This window comes from Hippopotamus amphibius, chromosome 3 (genome assembly GCF_030028045.1).
Source record: "Hippopotamus amphibius kiboko isolate mHipAmp2 chromosome 3, mHipAmp2.hap2, whole genome shotgun sequence".
In the NCBI taxonomy this organism is placed as follows: domain Eukaryota; kingdom Metazoa; phylum Chordata; class Mammalia; order Artiodactyla; family Hippopotamidae; genus Hippopotamus; species Hippopotamus amphibius.
The window spans coordinates 35,945,241-35,967,800 of NC_080188.1; the positions used below are offsets into that span (position 1 = coordinate 35,945,241).

General features: G+C 33.1%; 1 protein-coding gene across 3 annotated transcripts in view; it reads left to right on the forward strand.

The window, feature by feature from the left end:
* Positions 1-22,560, forward strand: part of ADGRL3 (adhesion G protein-coupled receptor L3) — a 415,454-nt gene that overhangs the window by 330,109 nt on the left and 62,785 nt on the right. For all 3 annotated transcript variants that reach the window (XM_057727606.1, XM_057727608.1, XM_057727607.1), the window contains 2 exons: positions 10,755-10,821; positions 12,072-12,163. In XM_057727606.1, the coding sequence (XP_057583589.1) occupies positions 10,755-10,821; positions 12,072-12,163 (159 nt within the window). The remainder of the gene's footprint in view (positions 1-10,754; positions 10,822-12,071; positions 12,164-22,560) is intronic.

Here is a 22,560-nt window from a genome sequence, read left to right on the forward strand (position 1 = left end):
CTCTCTCTTTTAAGGTATGTGGGAAATAACAGATAGGATAAATTTGGAAGTGGAGGAATTTTCCCATCAAATAGGAGATGCTGATTTTTGCTGAGTAAATAGGTGAGGTCACATTGAGAGGCCAAGAGATTTGAAAAGCTTTGAAATGAGCACTATGGAAAATGTGTTAAGGAGCCAATTAGACACTAATAAAAGGATTTCCAAGCAGTAGTGTAGGCTCAGAAGAGGTTAGATAACATCATTTGTACAGAAGTTAATAAGCCAAATTTTATGACTTTCTACCAGCAGTCTGCAGCCTGAATATGCTGGCAATAAGGCAGCTCATTTCCCACAAGAGAAGATTCAGGAGGGAAGAACAAGAAGACTCCAGAGTTATAGGGAGCATAGTTAAAATAGAATATGCGTTGGTGTAGAAGCACCAGCAATACGATTAAAAGAAGACCATCTCACTTCTGTTAAAATTTTTTCTTGAGTACAGTGACAGGCTACAGAAAACCATTTGCCTAAATGTAACTAACAATGATTATTTTTTAAGCTAACCCTTGTGAATTGTGATCAAATCTGAGGTCATTTTGTGTATCCCAGTGGCAATCATGGACCAGATTAGGATTAGATAAAAATATTGTTTGTATTTGCCCCAAAGACATTTTAGGGGAGGGGGATTAGATCATAGAATTTAATTTAAAAATCACTTTTATTGATATAATTTACATACCAGAAAATTCACTCTTTTAAATAATACACTTCAGCTGTTTTTAGTACATTCAGTGTTAGGCATCCATCACCTCTATCTAATTTTAGAAGATTTTACCCCTTCTAAAAGAAACCCATTAGCAGTCACTGTGCTTAGATCATAGGATTTTACATTTTAATTAATGCATTTTCCCTCTAATGTATTAAATTGACTGATATAGTTATTTGCGACCTTATACTACAAGTATTTTCTTTATGTAGTTCAATCTTGCTCTCTTGCAGTTCTCTTGCTTTTATTTTTGTTTTATGTTGTTTTTTCTCTTTAGATATGTGCAAATTTTCCTATTACTGAACTGACAACTTGTTTGCTTTATGTTTTAGTCATTTATTTTGAAAGAGATGTCATTTTCTGGATAGCAGGAATCTATCTTTTCTTAGAATCAATACTATGTAGTCTCTTATGACTTTGTTAAAGCCTTGGCCATCATTGCTTTAATTTCCTGCACCATAACTGGAAGATCTCATTTACTGACATTATTACTTTGTGAGAATAGAGGCTAATTTATTTCCCAGGCACTGATTTTAAAACAAGCCTTAATAATAGTTCAGTTTCACCATTATGATTTTTTCCAACACAAAGTGAAGCAAAACAGATACGGATAAAGTAAAGGGTAAATGAAAGAGAGATAGAAAAGGATAGGGAAAATTGCACTACAATTCTTTCACAGGTGGGCATAGAGCATTTAGTGTCCCATTTGTACATTTTCAATAAATTATCCAGAGAGAGACCTTCAAAATACATGGGAACAAGGTTTAACTTCTCCCTTTGGGAGTTCATCCAACCCAAAGTCCGTACAGTGCTGTTTTGCCCATTGAGGAAGCAGGTGTTGAAAAAGAAACATTATTCAGTCATTTGCATTTACTTGATAAGCTGAAATGAACAGATCGTGTTTCCATCAGGAGTTTAATCAAGATGTCTCAAATAAAAATATAAGCAATGAGTTTTTATACAACTGGAAGGATTTCTGCTTATAGAATTATGTATCTTGTTCCTTATTATTAAATCTATTTTTGTTGTCTGGTTTCTGTTACTATTGTTTATTTCTTTTATTTCAAATGGCATTTCCTACCTCCTGCTCATCACATTTGGGATTTTTTTGGTTTGTTTTTTGTTTTTGCCAGTGTTACCTTCTTATGTACTACATTGATTTTTTTTAATAAAAATAGGTAAAGTCCACAGTCATAAATAAACTGGAATTAGCCAAAATTTAGAGACATGTTGTCACTCATTTTCTGTAAATTCTTATTAAGATTAATACAGTAAAGTTTTTTATGTCTTGGAAGTCTATTTTACTTATTGTTGGAATTTTGTTATTAAATTTTTACTTCTTAGTCTCAACCACTTGGATTACATCTAGGATAAAATCATTGAATACATATTACCATAATCCAAATAACAGATTTCTTTCTTTTTTCTCCTCTGAGTGTACTTAATATATTTCATTATATAACAATGAGATTTTATTTCTGAAACCTTTAATAATAATAGCTTACATTTCTGAAAAGTAGGGAATCATTATCAATGGTAGGAGATAAAATTAGAGACAAAATTATTTTTGTAAATTAAGTAAATATTATTTTGATACAGGTACAGGTAACTATCTTATTCCATCTGGCTGAAGGATTATAATGTGTTTTCCTATGTAATGTTATTAGGGATATTGAATTGATTATTATGTAGAAAACACACTCACACATAAAGCATACATAATTTGATTTTGGGAAATTGAGTAGTTTGCAATCAATTTGCAATATTTATAAGAGAATCTCATTATTTTCTGATGTTGTTTAATGAAATCTTTTTTATCTGTATTAACATTATTCTTGAGAGAATTTACTTAGAATTACATTTAGTCACAATTATCAGACACTTGAAAAATCAGATTAAAAGTCCAATACAGTCATTAAAAAAAAAAAATTCAGCTAGTGGACCACAGGTCTAAATCGCACTGACTATGGGGCATTTTCCATTTTCTGTTTTTGAATCTTCCGTTAGTCTCTTATACTGTTATTCATATGGACATTCATGGGGGTATAGCTCAGAGGTAGAGCATTTGATTTCGGTGAAACCATCCAACATGATACTGTGAAAAGATAAAGGCTGGCATTGTAATTCAAACACAACTGCTTTGGAAATTCTGTGCTAAATACTTTGATTTTATGAAACTAGTCAGTTCATGTAAACTTTAATTACCTCAATATTACCTCCAAAAATGCAAACTGTTTGAATGGTTAATTTTTATTCAATGGAAAAAAATCGCATTTATAGTTTATAGCACTTTCCTTGAAATCTAAGTTTATGACAGAAAAAGCAGAGGTTAAAGTCATGGGTAGATTGGAAAAGGACTGGAAGTAGATTCCAAGAGGAGGAGAAGGGAGGGTGCTGGGAAGGGGTGAAGCTCAAAGAATAACCCAGGAATTAACGTGGGCTCAAAAATTGGTAAGGGGTTTCTGAAAGATGTTGATTAGGTCATGAGCATTTATAATGGACCAGAACATCCTTGAGTTCTAGAAGCATAACTGAGCTTTTAAAAATAATTGAAATCAAATTTATGATGTTAAAATTATTATGTCACCTATTAAGTCTTAGATTTGCCTTCCTAGCTCACTAGCTTAACAACAGCTCTAAAAAGGGTAGTCTCTCCGCTGCTAGTTAAAAGCCCCCCAGTTTCTTTATTGCCACTTCATTCTCTAACCAGCATAATCATTTCAGCAGAAAAGTGATTATTGATTTTTAAAATACTAGATTTTATTATTATTCAAGACAGAGCCTAGCCAAGAAACATTAAACTTGATAATATCTGAAAGTTATATGCATAGGTTTATTCAATATATTTTATGTCCAAGCACTTCATCCTACTCATAGAACATTATATAGTCATCTGAAATATTTCTCTAAGCACATTATTATATGTAAAATATTCCTACTTGTAACATTATGTTGACATGAAGCATTTACCTTACTAAATATTTATCACCAGGCATGTTTGACTTTGGGTTGGCCAGTGGGAAATAGTACAGATAATGAAGTATTTATCATTGATGTATATCAAGATAATCATTCAATATGTGTGTGGGGAGTGCACTGTATGTTATATGTTATATTGTTAAAGCCAAGAGCATATTTTATGGGCATGTATATCAGAGATTGAGGGCTTATTGTATCATCATTTCATCACCCAGGAACCCAATGATCGGGCATAAGATTATCACCGTATGTAAGAATTTGGGATTGAGCATAATTTTTTTGGTTGAGGAGTTATCCATTCCAGAACTATGTAAGAGAACATCAGGAGTGTTGTCCTGTTATTTAGAAAATATCATTGAAGTCAAATGTGGAACTTAAGTTCTTACTGGAACCAAAGAAGTATATATAATAACTTCCACATCTTGTATCATAAGTTCACCCACTAGACGGTTACCTTGTATCATAACTTCACCCACTAGAAGGTTACAATCAAAAAGACAGATAATAACACATGTTGGTGAGGATGTGGAAAAATCAGAATCCTCATATATTTCTGGTGGCAATGTAAAATTGTGCAGCTAACCACTTTGGAAAGCAGTTTGAATGATCTTCAAAGTGCTAACCTTAGATATCAAATGACCTAACAATTTCACTTCTAGGGATTTACCCATGAAAAAATGAAAACATAGGCTCATTCAAAAATTTTCACATGAATATTCATAGCAGCATTATTCATATTAGCCAAAAAAGTGGAAGTTCCCACATCCACCCATTGAAGAGAAGATAAACAAAATGTGGCATATCCGTTTGGTAGAATATTACTTGGAAATGAAAATGAATGAAATATTGATACCTGCTACAGAATGAATATACTTTAAAAACATTATGTTAAATGGAACAATCCAGTCACAAAAGACTACACGTGTATGATCCCATTTACACTAAATGTCCAGAATAGATGAATTCTTAGAAAAAGTATAGTATTTACTAGGATTGGGGAGGGGTAGGGAAGCCATTTCCATACCAAGGGAGTGAATTTGGTAGAGACAATGGAGGGTGGCTGTAGATAGGTACAAGTTTTCATTCTGGTGTCATGAAAACATTCTAAAATTAGATTACAGTGATCATTTCCCAACTTTTGAATATACTAAAAAGCATTGATTGTATACTTTAAATGGATGGTTTATAGTATATAAATTATACTGCAATGAAGCTACTTAAAAATACTAAAATGTTTAGTAACTTATCAAGAGATCACATTATATTTGGAAAGATATAGTTTTTTTTTTTTTTTTTTTAAAGATAAAGTATTTTTACTTGGGACATACTTCAACAATCTGTGTTTTGTGTGCAACATATAAATTTCTCATCTACTTATTGAGAATTTATTATTGTCAACAAAACTGTAGTATTTATTTATTTTATAATTTGTACGTTTATTCTTTTTGAGAAATACCCATTAGGTTCAGGGACTTTGGAGTCAGGTAGACTAGAATAAAATTCAGGCTCAACTAATTATTAGCCATGTGGCTGTGGGCAAGTCAGTTTGACTCTCTAATCCATAATGTGGGGGTTATTGTATAAGTACCTTGCAAAACTACTGCAATATTTGAAACTGTGTGTGTGTGAGTAAATACATATGTATATGTATGTGTATGTGTGTGCCTGTATATGTATATATGTTTAATTATGCCTGCATGTAAAATGTTTGGCATGTATAACCATTCATTAAATTATAACTATTATTATTACTGATAATATTATTTAGCTGATACAAATGAAGGAATACAAACTTTATGATTAGTAACATTGTTTTAATTATAAAACAAATTATATTAAAAGCATCTATTTATAAGAGTAGTGATTACAGTTCTTATGCTACTGCCTCCTGTTATTCTAAGCAATATGGGACCATGGGAATTATTCCAACATTTAGTTATTAATAAATTATAACAGACAACACTTTTCTTACCTTTGTAGTCCACCATAAAATTATAGGATATATTTTGCTGAAGACATAATGATACACTTATTTTTAAAAGACATATTGAGGGGAATTCCCTGACAGTCCAGTGATTAGGACTCATGCTCTAACTGCTGAGGGCCCAGGTCCAATCCTTGGTCAGTGAACTAAGATCCTGCAAGCCATGTGGCATGGCCAAAAAACAAACAAACAAACAAACAAACAAAAAAACATATTTGGGTGCATAAAGACAACCTAACGTGTATTTGATGTATGAAATCTAGTTTTGTGTTCTAAGATCCAAAACTGTAGCTGAACCACAAACGCCAGTCTTGAGTACCAGTGATCACACCCCATTCTTGCATCACTCTGCCAATCTTTTTTCTGGTTCATGTGCTTGCTTGCAGAGTATTTCAAGATTAAATGCATGAATGTGCTGTGATACAAGTGCCATTTAAAAACCCTTAACAGATGTATTACACAGTAATCTTAGAACTACAGTAGAGTCATTATGCTTGAAGTATGTATCTGTCCTTTTTCCTCTTTTCTTCCTTCTTTCTTGCCCCAGTTCTCTTTATTCCTTCTTTTTTCTTTCAATCTTGCCAGATATTTGTAGTACAAATATAGAGATCTGCATATGTTACAGAGAAAAGAATATGTACTTTACAAACTCTCATATATAACCTGATATAATTAAACTGTGTAAGTTTCATGGTCTATCAGTAGCAAAGATTGTTTACTGGTTACATTTCATACTCACCAAGGATAGTTTAGTCTGTGATTTAGGTCCTATAGAAAATGAAGCAAATACCGTTGTTAATTTATATTACTTCAAAAAATTGGTTAACGGTCAGATGTCTACTTTGATAAGAGTGAATTAAACAGGTGAAAATACACAGTGTCCCAAGGCATCTGAATGAACTACATTAAACATGCTAACTTTGAATAAGGAACTATACTCTGGTAGTGTTACTGGTATCTAAAAGCATTCTAAAACATATTTTAGATGACATTTATATATGTTGGACAATTGGTCTTACCATTTTTTTTTAAATCAAAGTCATGCCTTTTTTAAGTGACTGATGATAGAAAAATGGTGAGAAGAATTTTGGTAGGAGAAGAGAATTAGCTTTAGAAGTATGGTTTTCTCTTGTCCTGTTTTGAGAAATTAATTTGTTTCATTGTTTATTTTTTCTATTTTCTGAGTAAACCTAAAGGTAGTACTTGCTGGATTGGTAATTGACAGTTTTACAAGAGACTGACCCAGATTTCAACACCTTTATTATTATTTAATTTGCAGTGATGCTTCTTATATTTTGGAAGAGAATAATTCTGGAAGAGCATAATAATTTATCCATGTAGATTAGCATCAGTTGTTTAGAGTTTTAAGCCAATAAACTTGAATTAATGTAGTAAGACTTTATCAAATACATGGCAATATATGCTGATTTTATAATTTTAAAAAATTGCTACAAAAAGAATTTTAATGACATCTTTGTATAGGTAAATGGGAGAAAAAGTCAAGGTTTATGGTATGTGACAAGTTTTCCTTTGAATTCCAGAATATATCCAGTCTTGTAAGGTTTTTCAGTCTTGATTCAAATAAGCATGTAGTGTCATTAGAATGCATTTGCTCTTTCTTTTAACAGTGGGTTATCTCTTTTGTTACAGTACTGCTATAAACATAATTTATAGATAACATGTATATGACAGAATTTCATTTAAAAAAGGAATTGACATATCTTAAAAATTAAACAAAAGTAGCCTATTAAAATTAACAATCTCACAAATTAAATCATGCTTAGTGGATAAAGGCAATTTTCAGATAAATTGTGTTTTTCAATGGCAGGTCTATCTGACCATTGCAAGTTGGACTTTATTATGTTTGGTACAATAAGCTGTTCCTTTATAGCATTTGTCTCCCCTTAATCAGTGGTTTTGCTTTATATCTAAGTGACATTGAACGGCCTAGATTTATAGAATACTATGAGGTGGGATGTATGTACCCAGGCATGTAAAAACACCCACATAATACAGTCATCCCTCTGCATCCGTGAATTCAGTGTCAGTGGATACAGAGGGCCAGCTGTAAGGCATTTGAGCATCCGTGGATTTTGGCATCCTCGGGGGATCCTGGAACCAATTCCCCATGGGTACTGAGGGGTGTCTGTACTCTCCCTCACCTTAAAGCCAGGGTGAATTCTTTGAACATTGGCACAGGAAATTCAGTGCACAAATCACACAAACTTTTAAGGTAGTTAATGGGACGGAGAGGAAATACAGAAAGTTTTGAGAAAGCCAGGATGTGGCCAGAAACAGCAGGTATGGCCATATGGCAATTGAATTAGAATAGGGATTCTTGCCACACTGCCTTCATCCAGAAGATAGTCAAACCCAGGCAGCCCTCAAGGAGGGATGATTTACTCAATACATGTAAAGTGTTTCATATCGCCTTTTTCACTGTTCAGTTCCTCAGGGAATTGAAATCTGTTGTACTGAATAGATATTGAAGAATTTTCTTACAGAAAAAAATAATAACTTCTAAGTAATTTTACTTCTACATTTAGAGATGACTATGCCAAAAGCACGTTTATTTCCAAATAAACCATTTGCTAAAGAGAGACCTTTTTCAAAACAGTATAAAAGTTCTGTAAGGCTAAAATTTAATGACATCATTTTGTTTTAACAACACATTTGGTGAGGTTATGTAAATTCTTTTAATTTCCTACTTTATCCAAGACACTCTGTAATATTGTAATTAAAATTGTCTAAGAAGTCCTTAACCTGTGGAATAACAGTTTACAAAAATTCTTGAAATACATTTTCCTTTGAAAACAATTTGCTGAAAATGTGTTTTAGTTCTCAGATTAGCTCTCTAAAACTCATTTGTCCTACAAAAGAACAGGGGCTATACTGTTAACAGTCTTTCTTAAATGTATTATTAGTATATCATGCTGTTATAACTTCAGCAACATTCTTGGACTCTGTGTGTGTGTATGCGCCCACACGCTTGTGTATGTTTTAATCTGGGAATACATCCTTGCTTTGTCCTTTATTGTTCTTATCTTGAGGGAAAATATGGTCTTTGTTGAGAACCCAAAGACACCCATGAATATTGCCCTACTCTGGTCTCCCCCCAACACACATATATGCCTTTATTATCAGGGGGTAACAAACTAGCCTATGGTCAGAATGAAGACGATGTTCATGTTTCAACTTTTGTGTTCTCTGGTTTGCTTCTGCTTATTGGCAATACCACACTTATTTCCCATGACCAAATTTTTTGAACAACAGCACAACAAAAAGATAACCAATTATTCAAGCAAACTAATGGCTAATAGTTTAAGTATTGATTGCTTCTCTAATAACAATTTTTTTCAACTAGGATTATTATGTTTATTTTGAATAAAGAGAAATTATATGTCTATATAAAAATATGAACTTGTAGTCAGTTTCTTATTGGACTACAAATATTATACTATAATTGAAATTAGTTTACATATATTTAACTTAATAGAATAAGGCCAGATTTTCTTGTTTTGAAATCAGTTTTTTTCAGAGCATGTGGTTATTTCTTTACTTAAAAATCTAGCTTCTCTTTGGTGTACCTCAAAAGGTGGTACAAGAGTGTAAAGCAATTATATTCCAATAGAGAGCTTAAAAAAATCTAGCTTCTAACTTTTTAAAAAAATTTGTTACATAAAAGTTTAAAAAAAACATAAACATCACTGCCTCTCTCACTCAAATGCTATTAGTATTTTGGCACATAGCTTTCAGTAATTACTAAAATAAAGCACATGGCTAAAGCCCTATTCGTTTGCTTCTAGTCCTCTCTACTCTCATATGAGAGGCAATCGCTAACCTGAGTTTGATGATTTTTCCCATTTCATTAAAAAACTGCATACATATATGTATCTGTCAAAATACGAGTATTGTAGTTCAAAGATGTATAGATTCTTCACCTTATTTTTTTCACTAAGCTTTGTTACTGTGACCTATTCTATTGACATGTGAAGATCTACTTCCTCCGGCTTAACTATTTTAAAACATTTCATCATATGCATAGGAAACATTTTATTTATTTGTTCCTGTATTTACATATATAAACTTCTTTCTTCATAGCTTTCCTGGTATTCCATTATTGCTGAGGTTAAAGTAATAGTTACATAATAATCAAAAATATTTATGTACTTTGGATTTGCTGTTTTAGACCACTTAGCAAAGCACTCAGCTCTTTTCCACTGGAGATGTTTCCTTTTTTAATTATGCCTCAAATATGGCTAAATGGCAAATAATTCAAGATATGATTTTTAACATCAAATGTAATTTGTTCAAAATTTACATTAATCTTTCTTATAACTAGTCACTTCCATTTTGTCTTCCTGTCATCCTGAAGAATGAAAATGTAATTTCCCAGAGGCTTTAAGAATTGGGGGAGTATTAAATGTAACTGAAATTAAGTGATTAATAATTTACTTTTGGGTCATGAATCAACTTCATGGGATGCTAAGGATCATTTGCAACCCCAGAAGCACTAGTAGTAACAATGCACTTTTTAAGACTCAAGAACTCTCAAAGGTTGGCTGCTCAACCTAATTAAACTTCAATTTTCTGATACCAAATTTATTTCTTCTTTGTACTGAATTTCCTCAGATCTTCTTGACAGGAAAATGTCACTTTACCTGGCAGCTGATAGACAGGTTATGTAGCACCATAATTGGAGAGAAAAGGATAGCTTCAAGCTACTCGATTTAATGGCCATGTGTATGACTTTTCCTTTCTTTTCTTTTTTTTTTTTAAGGTTTCTATGACAGACCAAAAAGGCCCTAGCAAATAGGCCCAGTGCCATTTTTTTTCCTGCTTCTTCTAGGGGCAATTATCTTACTCTATCAATAGTGCTGTCACAAATTGGGCACATAATTCAGCATTTAAATGAACAAGCAATGTAATATTTCCTGTCTCCCAGTGGAGTGCTTTGCAGCTCACATTCTTCTCTGTCACTCGCTCACTCTTGATGTATGTCCCATATCCAGTCCTTGAATGCCTTCTCTCCCTTGTGTTTCATTGCAGATGTTGGCTCCGACTTGACACCTACTTCATTTGGAGTTTTATAGGACCAGCGACCTTGATAATTATGGTAAGAACTCCTAATTAACTATGTGTTTCCCAGGTCAAGAAATAAAACTTTCACTATCCCTGTGCTGACTATATTTAATTTACATAGATTAATTTGGGGAAAGCATGTACTTATTTGACCTTATATAACTCAAGCAATTAGCCACTCATTATAGTCTACTTTTATATTGTAAAATACTTAATGAAAACCCTTGGGAGAAGAAAACAGGCATTTGCAAGAGTTTATGCAGTACTGAGCCTGATCTAGCATAATGCATTTGGTTTTATAGGTTTTAAACAGTGATGACTTTGTTTGACAATAGTACATTTCCTTTCTTTTTCATTTGGGTAATTTGAATTATGAATGGAATCAGAAATTGGAAATGTGGCAAAATACCTTCCTATTCCTTCCAGTTTTGTTTTTATATAAATCTCAAAAACTTTAAAATTTAAGAAGATTTAACTTGAGAATGTTAAGTAAGGTAAACATTCTGGAATCATACGTTCTTTTTTATTTTTAAATGCATAATATCTTGATTTCAAATGTGAATTATTTATCCTAATTTACATACTATTGTTGGTATCATTATTTATATACTTATCATTTTAAAATGCAAAATAGCCTCAGGTTCTGGAATACATAAACAAAGCAGGTGACGAGGGCCATCCAGCATGTGGTTTTCTATATCGTTTACGTATGTGTGATATATGGAATTTACACTGGAGCTTTTATTTTGTTTTGTTTCAAATCATATGTTCTCTCTTAGTCCAGTGATATAACAATGTCAATGGGGGTTCCTTCTACTTTAATCCTAGTTTGTTGTAGCATCAGAATTTAACCAGCATTTTATAATACTTTTGACCTAGCTATTCAAAAATGTTATGACTTTTGTATTTGTTTTATAATATAGCATTTGAACAATAAATTAAGGGCCATGTTTAGAGGCTAGATATAGTAACATACCTGGAATAATTATTGTCTTTTTTTTAAAACATATACTTAACTTTGTATTGTTTTCCATGTCATCATTCCAACAGCTGATGATTTAGTATCTGTGTGTATTTGGCATGAGTGCTTTGTAACTCATTGGTATCCTGAGTTTCCAAGCTGGCCTCTTGCCTTCACTAAAATATTAGGCAATCATGTATGATCCAATTCCTTTATAAGTGTAGGAGAGCTAATTTCCCAGAACAACTCATCTGTCATAGAGAATAGACTTGCATTTTTTTCTACTGCAGTTATGCTACATAACAGTACCTTCTACATTCCAGCTTAATGTAATCTTCCTTGGGATTGCTTTATATAAAATGTTTCATCACACTGCCATTCTGAAACCTGAATCGGGCTGTCTTGATAATATCAAGTAAGTGATTTTTCTTTTTCTTTTCTTTAGTCTACCTTTTACTTTGATACACTAAACTATCCCTACTTTTCATTGTATGGAAATCTTATGACAAAATGATAAAGGTCAATGTGCTGTCTTTGCTGAATAAGATCATTTATTGACTACTGAGGTGACTTGATCTGCCTGAAAATAAGTATAGTGAAGCTCTGTCTTCAAAAAAACTTTTTCCCCCTAAATTCTTATTTACAACATAAGTTTTTATTAGATACATTTATTTATTTTGTCCAGGAAACCAATGCAAAGTTGCTGTATCTGGGCAGACTCTTATTTCCTAGAGCAGTAACCGCACCAGTACTCAGCATTCCCTCTCCCACTTCAGAGCAGTGTGAAGAGAGTGAGATGGTAGCACCTGCAAGTACCAAAAGGGGGATTTTTACACCACAGGAGAGGAACCCTGAAATTATTAACTTGGGCGTTTGCAGAGGAGCTGTTGTATAGTTGCCCTCCTCTCCTCCTTAGAGAGAAATGGATACCTTAGCTCCCTAATGTAAAATTGTATGGTATACATATATATGGCTCCAGGTTGTACCCCCTTTGAAATGTTAAAATTTACCTCTTGAGAAGCAAATTTCTCCAGAAGACTCTCACTATCTCTTCAATCATCTCTTAACTCCCAAGGTTTATCCTTTAACCCAAATTCTAATTTTTATGTCCCAAAACCTGAACCATGCAGAGATATGAAAATATCCACATTCCTTTCCTCACTAATAGTACTTCTCTTGTATATACACAAAAAGAAGCCAATTTACATTTTCTGAAAAAAAATGCTTCTTTAGTATAACCAAAAATTTTGTCTTGTTCCCTTAGAGGCTGTGAGATTTGAGAAAGAGTAATGAGGAGATGTACTTTACTCATTAATATATGTTCTATATTAAGTAGCATTTGTATATGATTTGCCTATGCTATGTGTTAACTTGGTTAAATGCTTTTATTTAAATGAATGCACTTTCAGAAGTTTCATGAGGTCGCCTGTGACTTTCATGTGCTACTGACATTCTCCTTAAACTACCTCAGATAGCAGCTGTCACCCATTTTTCATCTTCTTACATTCAGTGCCTGACATAGTTCCTTGCCCATGGTAGGCCCTCAGTGAATGTTTACAGAATAAAGTCATACATTAAAGACTGTAGTGACAGAAGTGTATTGACATTAAGTGCTTAATTTTGTTTAAGGGATCATTTGTCTACATTAGTTGAAAAGGTAGCTAAGGAATTAGAAAAAATAATATAGTGGAGCAAACTAGAAATTATCTACTATGAGTAATAGTCTTTTGTCATCTTTAATATTACTTAGTTGAGTTATTATACTGTTGCCTTATGTACGACTAGACTACCCTTCTAAAATGTAGTATTAATCCCTTGGATTGTTTGTTCCTGACCATATTGAATTTGGATCATTAAATAGGGACATAAAATATGATTTCTTTGCCTTATCGTACTTCTATTCACTTTACTATAAATTACATCTTTATATCTCTTATTATGTAATATAAAACAAAATGCATATAATACTTTACCAATTTTGTTATGCTTTTAAAGTACTATCAGAAAGAACTGAATAATACTTTGATATTTATGTAACAGCTTTTACCAGATTAAAAATTTTAAAAAGGCCTTATACTTAGTACAGTCACATATTTTAAAAGATAGATTTGTTTTCTCTTTATTCATATGTATTCTTTAGGTAATATGGGTTGAATCTCTGTGATATTGATATTTAGAAAAACAAACACACAAAAGCTAATAATTACGTTTAATGATATTGATGGCATCAGACTTTATATTACAAAGCAAAATAAAGCCTTAAATGAGACTATCTTGATTTGAATTCTGTCTAAACTGCTTTACAGTTTATTGCCTTTGGAAAGTTTATTTAACCTTGGTGAGCCTTCCTGTCCTGTTTAAAATAGTTATAATAGTGAAACATACCTTGCAATCAAGTGAGCAGACATATGTAATCAGCCTTTGATGATGCTTTTTAAGGAAAAATCGGTAAGGCTCAAGGAGAGAAATTAGGTAGCTGTTAGAAAGAATAGAGAGGGTGGTTTTAAGATGAAAAAAATATGGATATAGATATGCTGATGGGAAAGAACCAGTAAAAATGTGGTTAGAAATAGAGGAAGGGAAATCAGTGTTAACAGTCATGACCTGAGGAACTGTAGGGGAAAGAGATCCAGAATAGTGGGAGAGAATTCCGCTCCATTCAATTTCATGACAGACGCCTTTCTACTGAGATAACAGAAGCCAGGTAGGAGGATCCTTTTCTACTCAGACTGGGTAAAATAAATAATAGGTGTGATGTAGATATGTTGGTGGAACGAGGGCAGAGCAGTAAATTGAAGGATTTCTGCCTATTCTTCTCTACAAAGTAGGAAAAATGGTCATCTACAGAATATGAAGGTATGCAGGAGAGAGATTATAAGAAAGAAATCTCAAGAAAATAATCCTTTGAACTTTCCAGAATCTGAAGGACATTTTATTTTATTTAAAATATGTTAACTATTTAATAGGTGCTTGTAAAAAAATCACCAAGGCATAATTGATAAGGAAAGAAGAATTTAAGAAAGGTTTAAGCAGAACACAAAATCTGGCATCCTTTTTGTTTTTAAGAAAAATAAGGATCTGTTTAATATGAATTTTTAAGCAGTATGGGTGATGTGAGAGTATTTTAAAGGCATAGCATCATTTGTTTGAAAAGTCTTCCTTTAGTACAGGGAGAGAGCATAAAAGTTAATAATGTTTTCTTGGGTTTTTTTTTTGTATTTTTTAAAGTGATAAGACGCACCACCTTGCACAGTTTATTGAGAAAATAAACTCACTATATACGGCCCTTTGCAAGTCAGTGTCTTTCTAAAACCATTCATTCATTTATCAAATATTTGTTATTTTTATTATACACATTCTTTCACATAGAAATATCTTCTTTATCTAAAATGTATTTGTTTCTTGCTTATTTACTACCACCACTTACTTTTAGGCCACCATGAACTTCTGCAAAGTTGCGTCAGTGGTGTCCTGACATTTTCCCCCATACTGATTCTTGTTCTGCCTTCATTAGCTAGAGTGATCTCTTGAAAAGTTTAAATCTTATCATGCATCTCTCTTGGGTAAAAATGGCTTCCTGTTACTCTTACACTAAAGTCCAGACTTCCTACCATGGCCTACTAAGCCTTCCTGGCCTAGTTGCCCCTTTTTAAGCCATGTGCCCCTCTGGCCATTCTAGATGTACTTAACTTCTGCTTCAGGTCTTATCTGTTGTTACTGTATAGACTTTCCTTCCCCTAACACTGCATGGCTGACTCTAGTTTACTCTAATTAATTTAATTATTATGTTAAAATAATTTAATTGTATTTTAATTTTAAATTTACTTCATAGTCATCATAATAAACACCTTTTGATATTAGTATATAACATTCATTTCATTGGCTCATTACTATATTAACGATATATTCTGGGAAAAAATAATAATAAATTACTATAGTTAACGTGATTATAGAAGAAATGAGGTACTCCAAGTCTCAGATTTAACTTAAAAAGTACTTAAAACTAAATAATGGATTTCTGTTTGCTGTGTGCTTACTTGTCCTTTGTCTTCTTTTCCTCAAAATAGGTAATTACATTTGGAGAAAAAAGTAATTCCAGTCATTTGAATTTTATGATTGAATTTTGAACAAGTTGAAATTGAAGCTTACAGTAATCATAGTAAAAAATAACCTAAATTTTCTAAAAATATAAATATAAATAAAACAATTAATGAATTATCAGCACAAAATTAATTTATAGTATCACTGAAGTATTATGACAGATAGGACCTTAATTCTTGAGGCACATTTATAACATTCTTGACATTTACCTTAGAAATAAAAATTGATTATCTGTAGTTGTTAACTACTTCTATTGTTGAAAAAATATTTAACAGCATCACAAGTACTTTGCCGAATAGCAAGAAATAATAGAAAATTTTAGGGCTAAGAAAGAAAATTGGTGCCCATATGGAGAGACAAGGAATTTGCTAAGCTTCCCTTTCCTATGTCTGTCCCTTTGCCCTTTTCCAGGGACAGATTTCTGCATCCAGGATTCTGATTTTGACCTAGTCCTGTTTTCCAATTTCTGTTATCTCCCTTAACTTGGGTTTTACATGAGTGATGGGTTGGCAAACACAATGCCAGATGGTTGAAAGAAACACCTTTCACTTTCCTTCCTTCCTCCCTGTGCTCTAATTGCTAAAGGAAGGTGTAGTGCTGAACAGGGGCAATAACTTGAGTCATACACAATTTCAGTTTGAATTTCAGTTCAGTCCTGTGATGGTTATATGATCTTACAAGTTACATCATGGCTCTTAGTCTCAGTATCTCCTCAGAATTGGGAATAATCAATTCTACTTTGTAGAGTTTTGCTGTAATTAAATATAATCATATATGTAAAGCATATAGCTCATATTTTAGTGTTCATTCAGGACGGTTTGATTGTTTTTAACCACTCTATGTGGAAATATATTGCTGCCTTTGGTTCTTTGTGTTTTCCTCAGTGAAATCTGCTCAACCTCTTGTCAAAATCTCATTAGAATTTGACTGGCTCTGTTTCTCATGTAGCGTCATAAACAATTTGCCTGATATGATCCTTTTTTTTTAAGCTAAAGTTATCCTATTATGAAAGAATTGGCTCCAGGAGTGAAATGCTCATTTGATTAATAAATAGCAAGTTCTGTAGTTAGCTCTACATTTAAAAAAAGAAGTGTCTCAGTGATCTTGGACACCTGCCATACATAAAGAAATCTAAGAAGGCTTCTGAGTAGCTTCAGGGATGAATAGAAAAATGTTTTGCCTTACCAGTATCCATAGTAACTTATTTGTTCCTTAAGAAGGTAACTTTTGCTTTGTATTGTGTTTCCAAATATTGGTAGAAACAGTTAAGTCATTTAGCTTGACTAGCATTACATTAGTACTTCATGGAGTAAAATGTGGTAGGGTTCTAAAAAATTGAAGGTGGAAAAGCAGAATGATATAATCTTGAAAAATGTAACAATATCACACAAATACTTCAGTGCTTTAATTTTTCTTCTTTATATTAATATATTAAGATGGAATTACAAATATATGGCCTGCTTTTCAAAAGGGTATCATTTTTATGCTGTAGTCAGAACAATATCTTAAAAAGAATTTGATCTTTTATGAGAACAGTAAACCTAATTCTGAATTATATTTAATAAAAATATTCATCCACTTCAATGTTTTCTGGATGAATTTGGAGGAAAATATTTATAGGAGTTTCTCATTCTTCTTAAAATAGAATTTAGTGATATAAAAAGGTTGAAATATTGTTTTGGGTTTTTAAAAAAGAAGCTCAGTATAGTTTATAGAGTCCATGCAGACTTTTAAAAAAAACATAAATTTATGTATCCATTCAGTTGATTTTATTCATTGTTTACCTTCCACCACCAAAACTACTAAGTTTAGATGAAAACGTCACAGATTTCTAATTACTTTAAAATATTTCTAAATATTTAGAGATATTGTGTTTAAGAACTGCCACCTCTTGTAAAAAGATTCGTAGGCCCACACACTATACTGAAGATATATTTTTCCAAATCTTTTTAATCAAATGTACTTTTCAATGCCCACACACGCTATGGGCACTTTAGTTCTTCAAAGAGTCAGAACCAATAATTGATTTATTTTATTTATTGTAATAAGATCAAATAATTTTTAAGAATATTCTGAAAGGATTTGTTATGTCATTTTCCCCACCCTTCCTCCATTTCCTTAGTCTGTGGTTAAACATCACTGGAAATGTGCTGTAACATTATCATAAATGATCCAAGTGTATTTGAAGAGTAATACAGTCTAAACAGCACTGTTTGAAGCTCTGTATGTTGTTATGACATCTCTAGATTCACTTCAAATAGGTTACGACCTTCCTTAGGTATTAGTTAGTCCTTTGCTGATTAACTTAATTTCAACTTACAAGCATTTAACAATCACCTCTTTGGAAAATGAACTTCAGCCACTGGTTCACAAAGCTGGGAGTTCGGCAAGTGTTGTTACCAGTCTCACTGTATCATGCATTTTAGGCTTTAGTTTTTAGTTTTTTGAAATGTTGAAAGTGTTAGGCTCTGTTTTCAGGCTTTCTCTTTAAAATGCACTCAAATCCCCCTGTGATCTTTCTAGGTACCAGGTGTTTTATGCATCACTCTATTTGGCATACATCATACTCTGGGAGCTGACACTTGAGAAAAAAACAGTTTGAAGGATGACTGCCACAGGCACACTGAAACTGTTAAGTGTTATACCTTGAGATCAAATAATTATTTCACTTTTCCCCAAAATAATTAGGTGTATATCAGAATTAGGAGAGTCAGTTGCAGCTTAAGGATAAGAAAGCCTGAAAGACTACCTAAGGGAAAAATAATTCTTCTTTATGAAAAAAATGTAAAAATTAGCAGCTCCTGTGTTCTTTATGTGTGGCTGGACTCACAGATTTCCTTTATATCCTATATGAAATGTGCAGTCAGACTTTGGGAAATCTTGGTAATGAGAATTGTATTATGAAGCCAACATTTCTGAAGTAATTGTACACACAACAGCAGAATTAATCTAAAATAAGTATTCATAATAAGGCTGTAGTTTTCCCCCCCAATAGTTAAGCGCAAATAGTCACTTGAAATTTTTTAAGAGTGGAAGAAATCTGAGAATAATTATATTTAAATAATATTTGTATTCCATATTATTCACATATTTTATTTAATTTTAATATGAACTTTGATATGATTTTGTCCTTTGTTTATTCATTAATTTATTTAATGAATGAGAAGTGCTAAAATTTTGGGTAGAACTTACAGAACTTAGAAGATAGAACTTACAGAATTGCCAATTTATTTTACATAGATTATAGGAGAAAGGAGTGGAGTGTGATTCCAGGGTTTTTGGCTTGGGGTATTGAGATATGGAACTGTAGAAAAAAACATATTAGGGATAGATTAGGAGATTTGGGGAGAGTGGTTAACGGCATAACTTGGAAAGACTTACTAACCATTACAATATAGATGTTGAATGGGCATTTGGATTAATGAAAACTGAAGATTTAAATCTGGAGTCATCAGTATATATATTTTATTTTATTTTTGCATTTAGTGTTTTTCAGGTTTTATTTATTTCTAGTATTGATTTTGTTTTATGTGTCTTTATTACTTTATATACTGGTAAATGATCCTGGTTTTTTAATTTATGAAAATATTTCCTTTTAAAACAGTAAGCAAAGTGAGATGATTTGGGGAAAAAAAGTAATAATGCAAGGTGATATGCAGATATGGCAAAAACTTGAGATAGTGATTTTCCAGCCAGACTGCTTTCTGTCACTAGTCACTGTGTATTTCTATTAGGATAGCTTTGCTGTGAGTAGCAAATGCTGACCAATATAGGGGTCTAAATCATAATGATACTGATGATTTACAGAAACTAAAATCCAGAGGAAAGTGGTATCATAGTTCGTTTAATAGCTCAGTGATGGCAGTAAGTACCTAAGCTCTTTCCATCTTTTATCATCCTTAGCATGTTGGCTGTTGTCATTCACAGTGTCAACTTGTGGTCCAAAGATGGCCCCTACAGCTCCCACCATCGTATCCTTCAGCAATTGTGTTCAAGGGAGAAAAGAACGCTTTCCTCCGTAGCCTTTTCTCATGTCTCTCTCTCTCTCATGGTCAGGGTAGAAGATATTTCCCAGAAACTCCTTGCTCGTATCACATGTCCAGATCACATGACCACCTCTCAATGCAAAAGAGTCTGGGAAAGCAGGGATCTATCTGGCAGAGGGGACTGGCTCAGATCCCTGTGGGCAGGAATAGGCCAATTTCAACATTTGCAGAGCTCAGGGCGAGTACAAAATGAGAAATTAAACATATCCAAACCTTCTACTCTAACAGATTTACCTTGAAAACAACCTAGAAGGCCAGAATTGAATTTAGAATCCTTCAGCTCCTTGGAATTTCATGTCAGGATATGGCCCTTCTCCTTCTACCCCGACTTCCATCCCATACCACGTGGGGCCTCACACAGACATGGGGACGCTGCAACCAGCACATCCAAGTTCTGTCTATCTCTCCCACAAACAGCCACCCCTTGGCCACCCCTCAAATGTAGGAGTGTGGGTGCTGGCTACAGTCTTGGGAGAATGGGTCAGGGTAGATTTTATTTTAAACCCATGTGACTGGATAAAATAAAGAGATTGATGGTAGACATATAAAAGAAGAAGACCTGGGATTGAAACTCTGTCATTCTAACTTTTGAGATCTTGGAAATGCAGAGTCTACAAAGTAGATTTAGAGAGAACAGCCAATGAGATTGGAAGAAAGTTAGAGATCCTGGAAGATAGGCAAATTAAGCATTTTAATTAAGATGGGGACTTGCCCTTGACCACTGGATTTAGCAACATGGAGGTTCTTGTACCTTTAACAAAAGTTGTTTTGATGAAGCCTTATTAAAGTGAGTTGAAGGCAGAATGGAAAGAGAGAAGTTAAAAACCACATGTAAAGACGACTCTTTTCAGATCTTTTCTGTAAATAAGAGCTAAGAAATATAGTAGCTGGAGAGAAATATTGGCTCAAGGGCATTTTTTTGTTTTGTTTTGTTTTGTTGACTGGCTAGTTTTTAAGCATGATAGAGATTACAGACTCTTCCTTTTAATCTGATACAAATAAACAATTAGTTGATGCAGATGAGAGAGGGGAAAAGTGGTTTCTGCATTTAAGTAGGCGAAAGAGGGTGGGATCTAGTGTACAAGTGAAGGTTAGAAGGAATACATACAAAGCAGTTCATCCTTTATATTATGAATTCATGACTCATAAGCAGTAACTACTCATGTTCAGAAACATTCGTATACTTGGAAAGAGAGTTATATAATCTTCAAAAATATATTATTACAAGATTACTTTAATCCTCTATTTTGCCTTTTACATTAATATATATTAATGTGTATGCTGCTATAAATTTAATATTCTGCTTATAAAATCTATATCTATAGATATGTGTGCATGTATGTATATTATATAATATGCATAATATATAACATACGTACTTTATATAAAATGCAAATGTCAAATACTTTGTTGACAGGTAAAAATATTTTATATTTTGAACATACTTATTAACTTTTATGTGAATTTTTCATGAATTTAAGAAACAAAATCAATAGGTTATACAGTTTGGAGAGGATTAATCATCAATAAACATTACCTAAGCAACAAAATTCCTTTTCCTTCAAGAAATAATAAGGTGCGCTTTTTTATACCTTACACAATCTTTTATTTAGCTATCTTCCTGAAAATAAAATACAGAACTATATATATATTTCAAAATTTTATCAAATATACTTTATAGGTTAGTTGAGTGCTAATATGCCTTTTGGGATATAAAATGAACATTCTTATTTCTCATAAGTGACTGATTATATATGCAGAAAAAAACTAAATGGAAATGTACTAAAAAGTTAGTAATGGTCAACTTTTAGTGGCAAGATTATGTATAATTTAAAATGTTCCATTTTATGGATTGTGTGGTGTTTTCTGACACTGCTTCTGACACCAGTTACATGTTGTTTTTCCACACACCACCTGATTCTCCAACACCAAAGTTTCCAGCAATTCAATTCAATTCAAACACTAACTCGTAGAATTAGAGCAGATCCCTCAGGTTAAGGGCCCCCCACTGCAGATACCAGCCACAAAGTGCCCAAGCTACTCACACTTCTGCCTGGAGAACTACAAATTTACGGCTTCCCAAGACCACCTCTCAGGTTCCATAATGCACTAGAGAGAATCACAGAACTCAGGAAAGTGCTTTACTTACAACTGCAGCTTTATTAAAAAGGATAAAACTTAGGAAAAACCAAATGGAAGTAATGCACGGGTACAGGTTCCATGGCCTCTCTGGGCTCCACTCTCCCAGCACTTCAAAGTGTTTGCCAAACCTAGAAGCTCCTTGAACCACATCTGTTAGGGGTTTTAGTGGAGGTTTCATTACAGAAGCATCAGTGATTAAATCATTGGCCACTAGTGATTAAACTTAATTTCCGTCCCACCCCCACCCTTCCCTGGGCATGGGGTTGTAGGTGGGAGTGGGACTGAAAGTTCCAACCACCTGATTATGGCTTTGTTTCTCTGGGACTGAAAGTTCCAACCACCTAAACATGGCTTTTTTTCTCTCAGAGGAGCTAGTTAGCCCTCACTACTCTCTTCCATTACCTGTAGGTACTCCCCCCAACTCCCCATCATCTCCTGAGCATACAGATGACACTGTTGTCACTCCAAAGATTTCAAGGGTTTTAGGAGCCCTGCACTAGGAACCAGGGACAAAAACCAAATG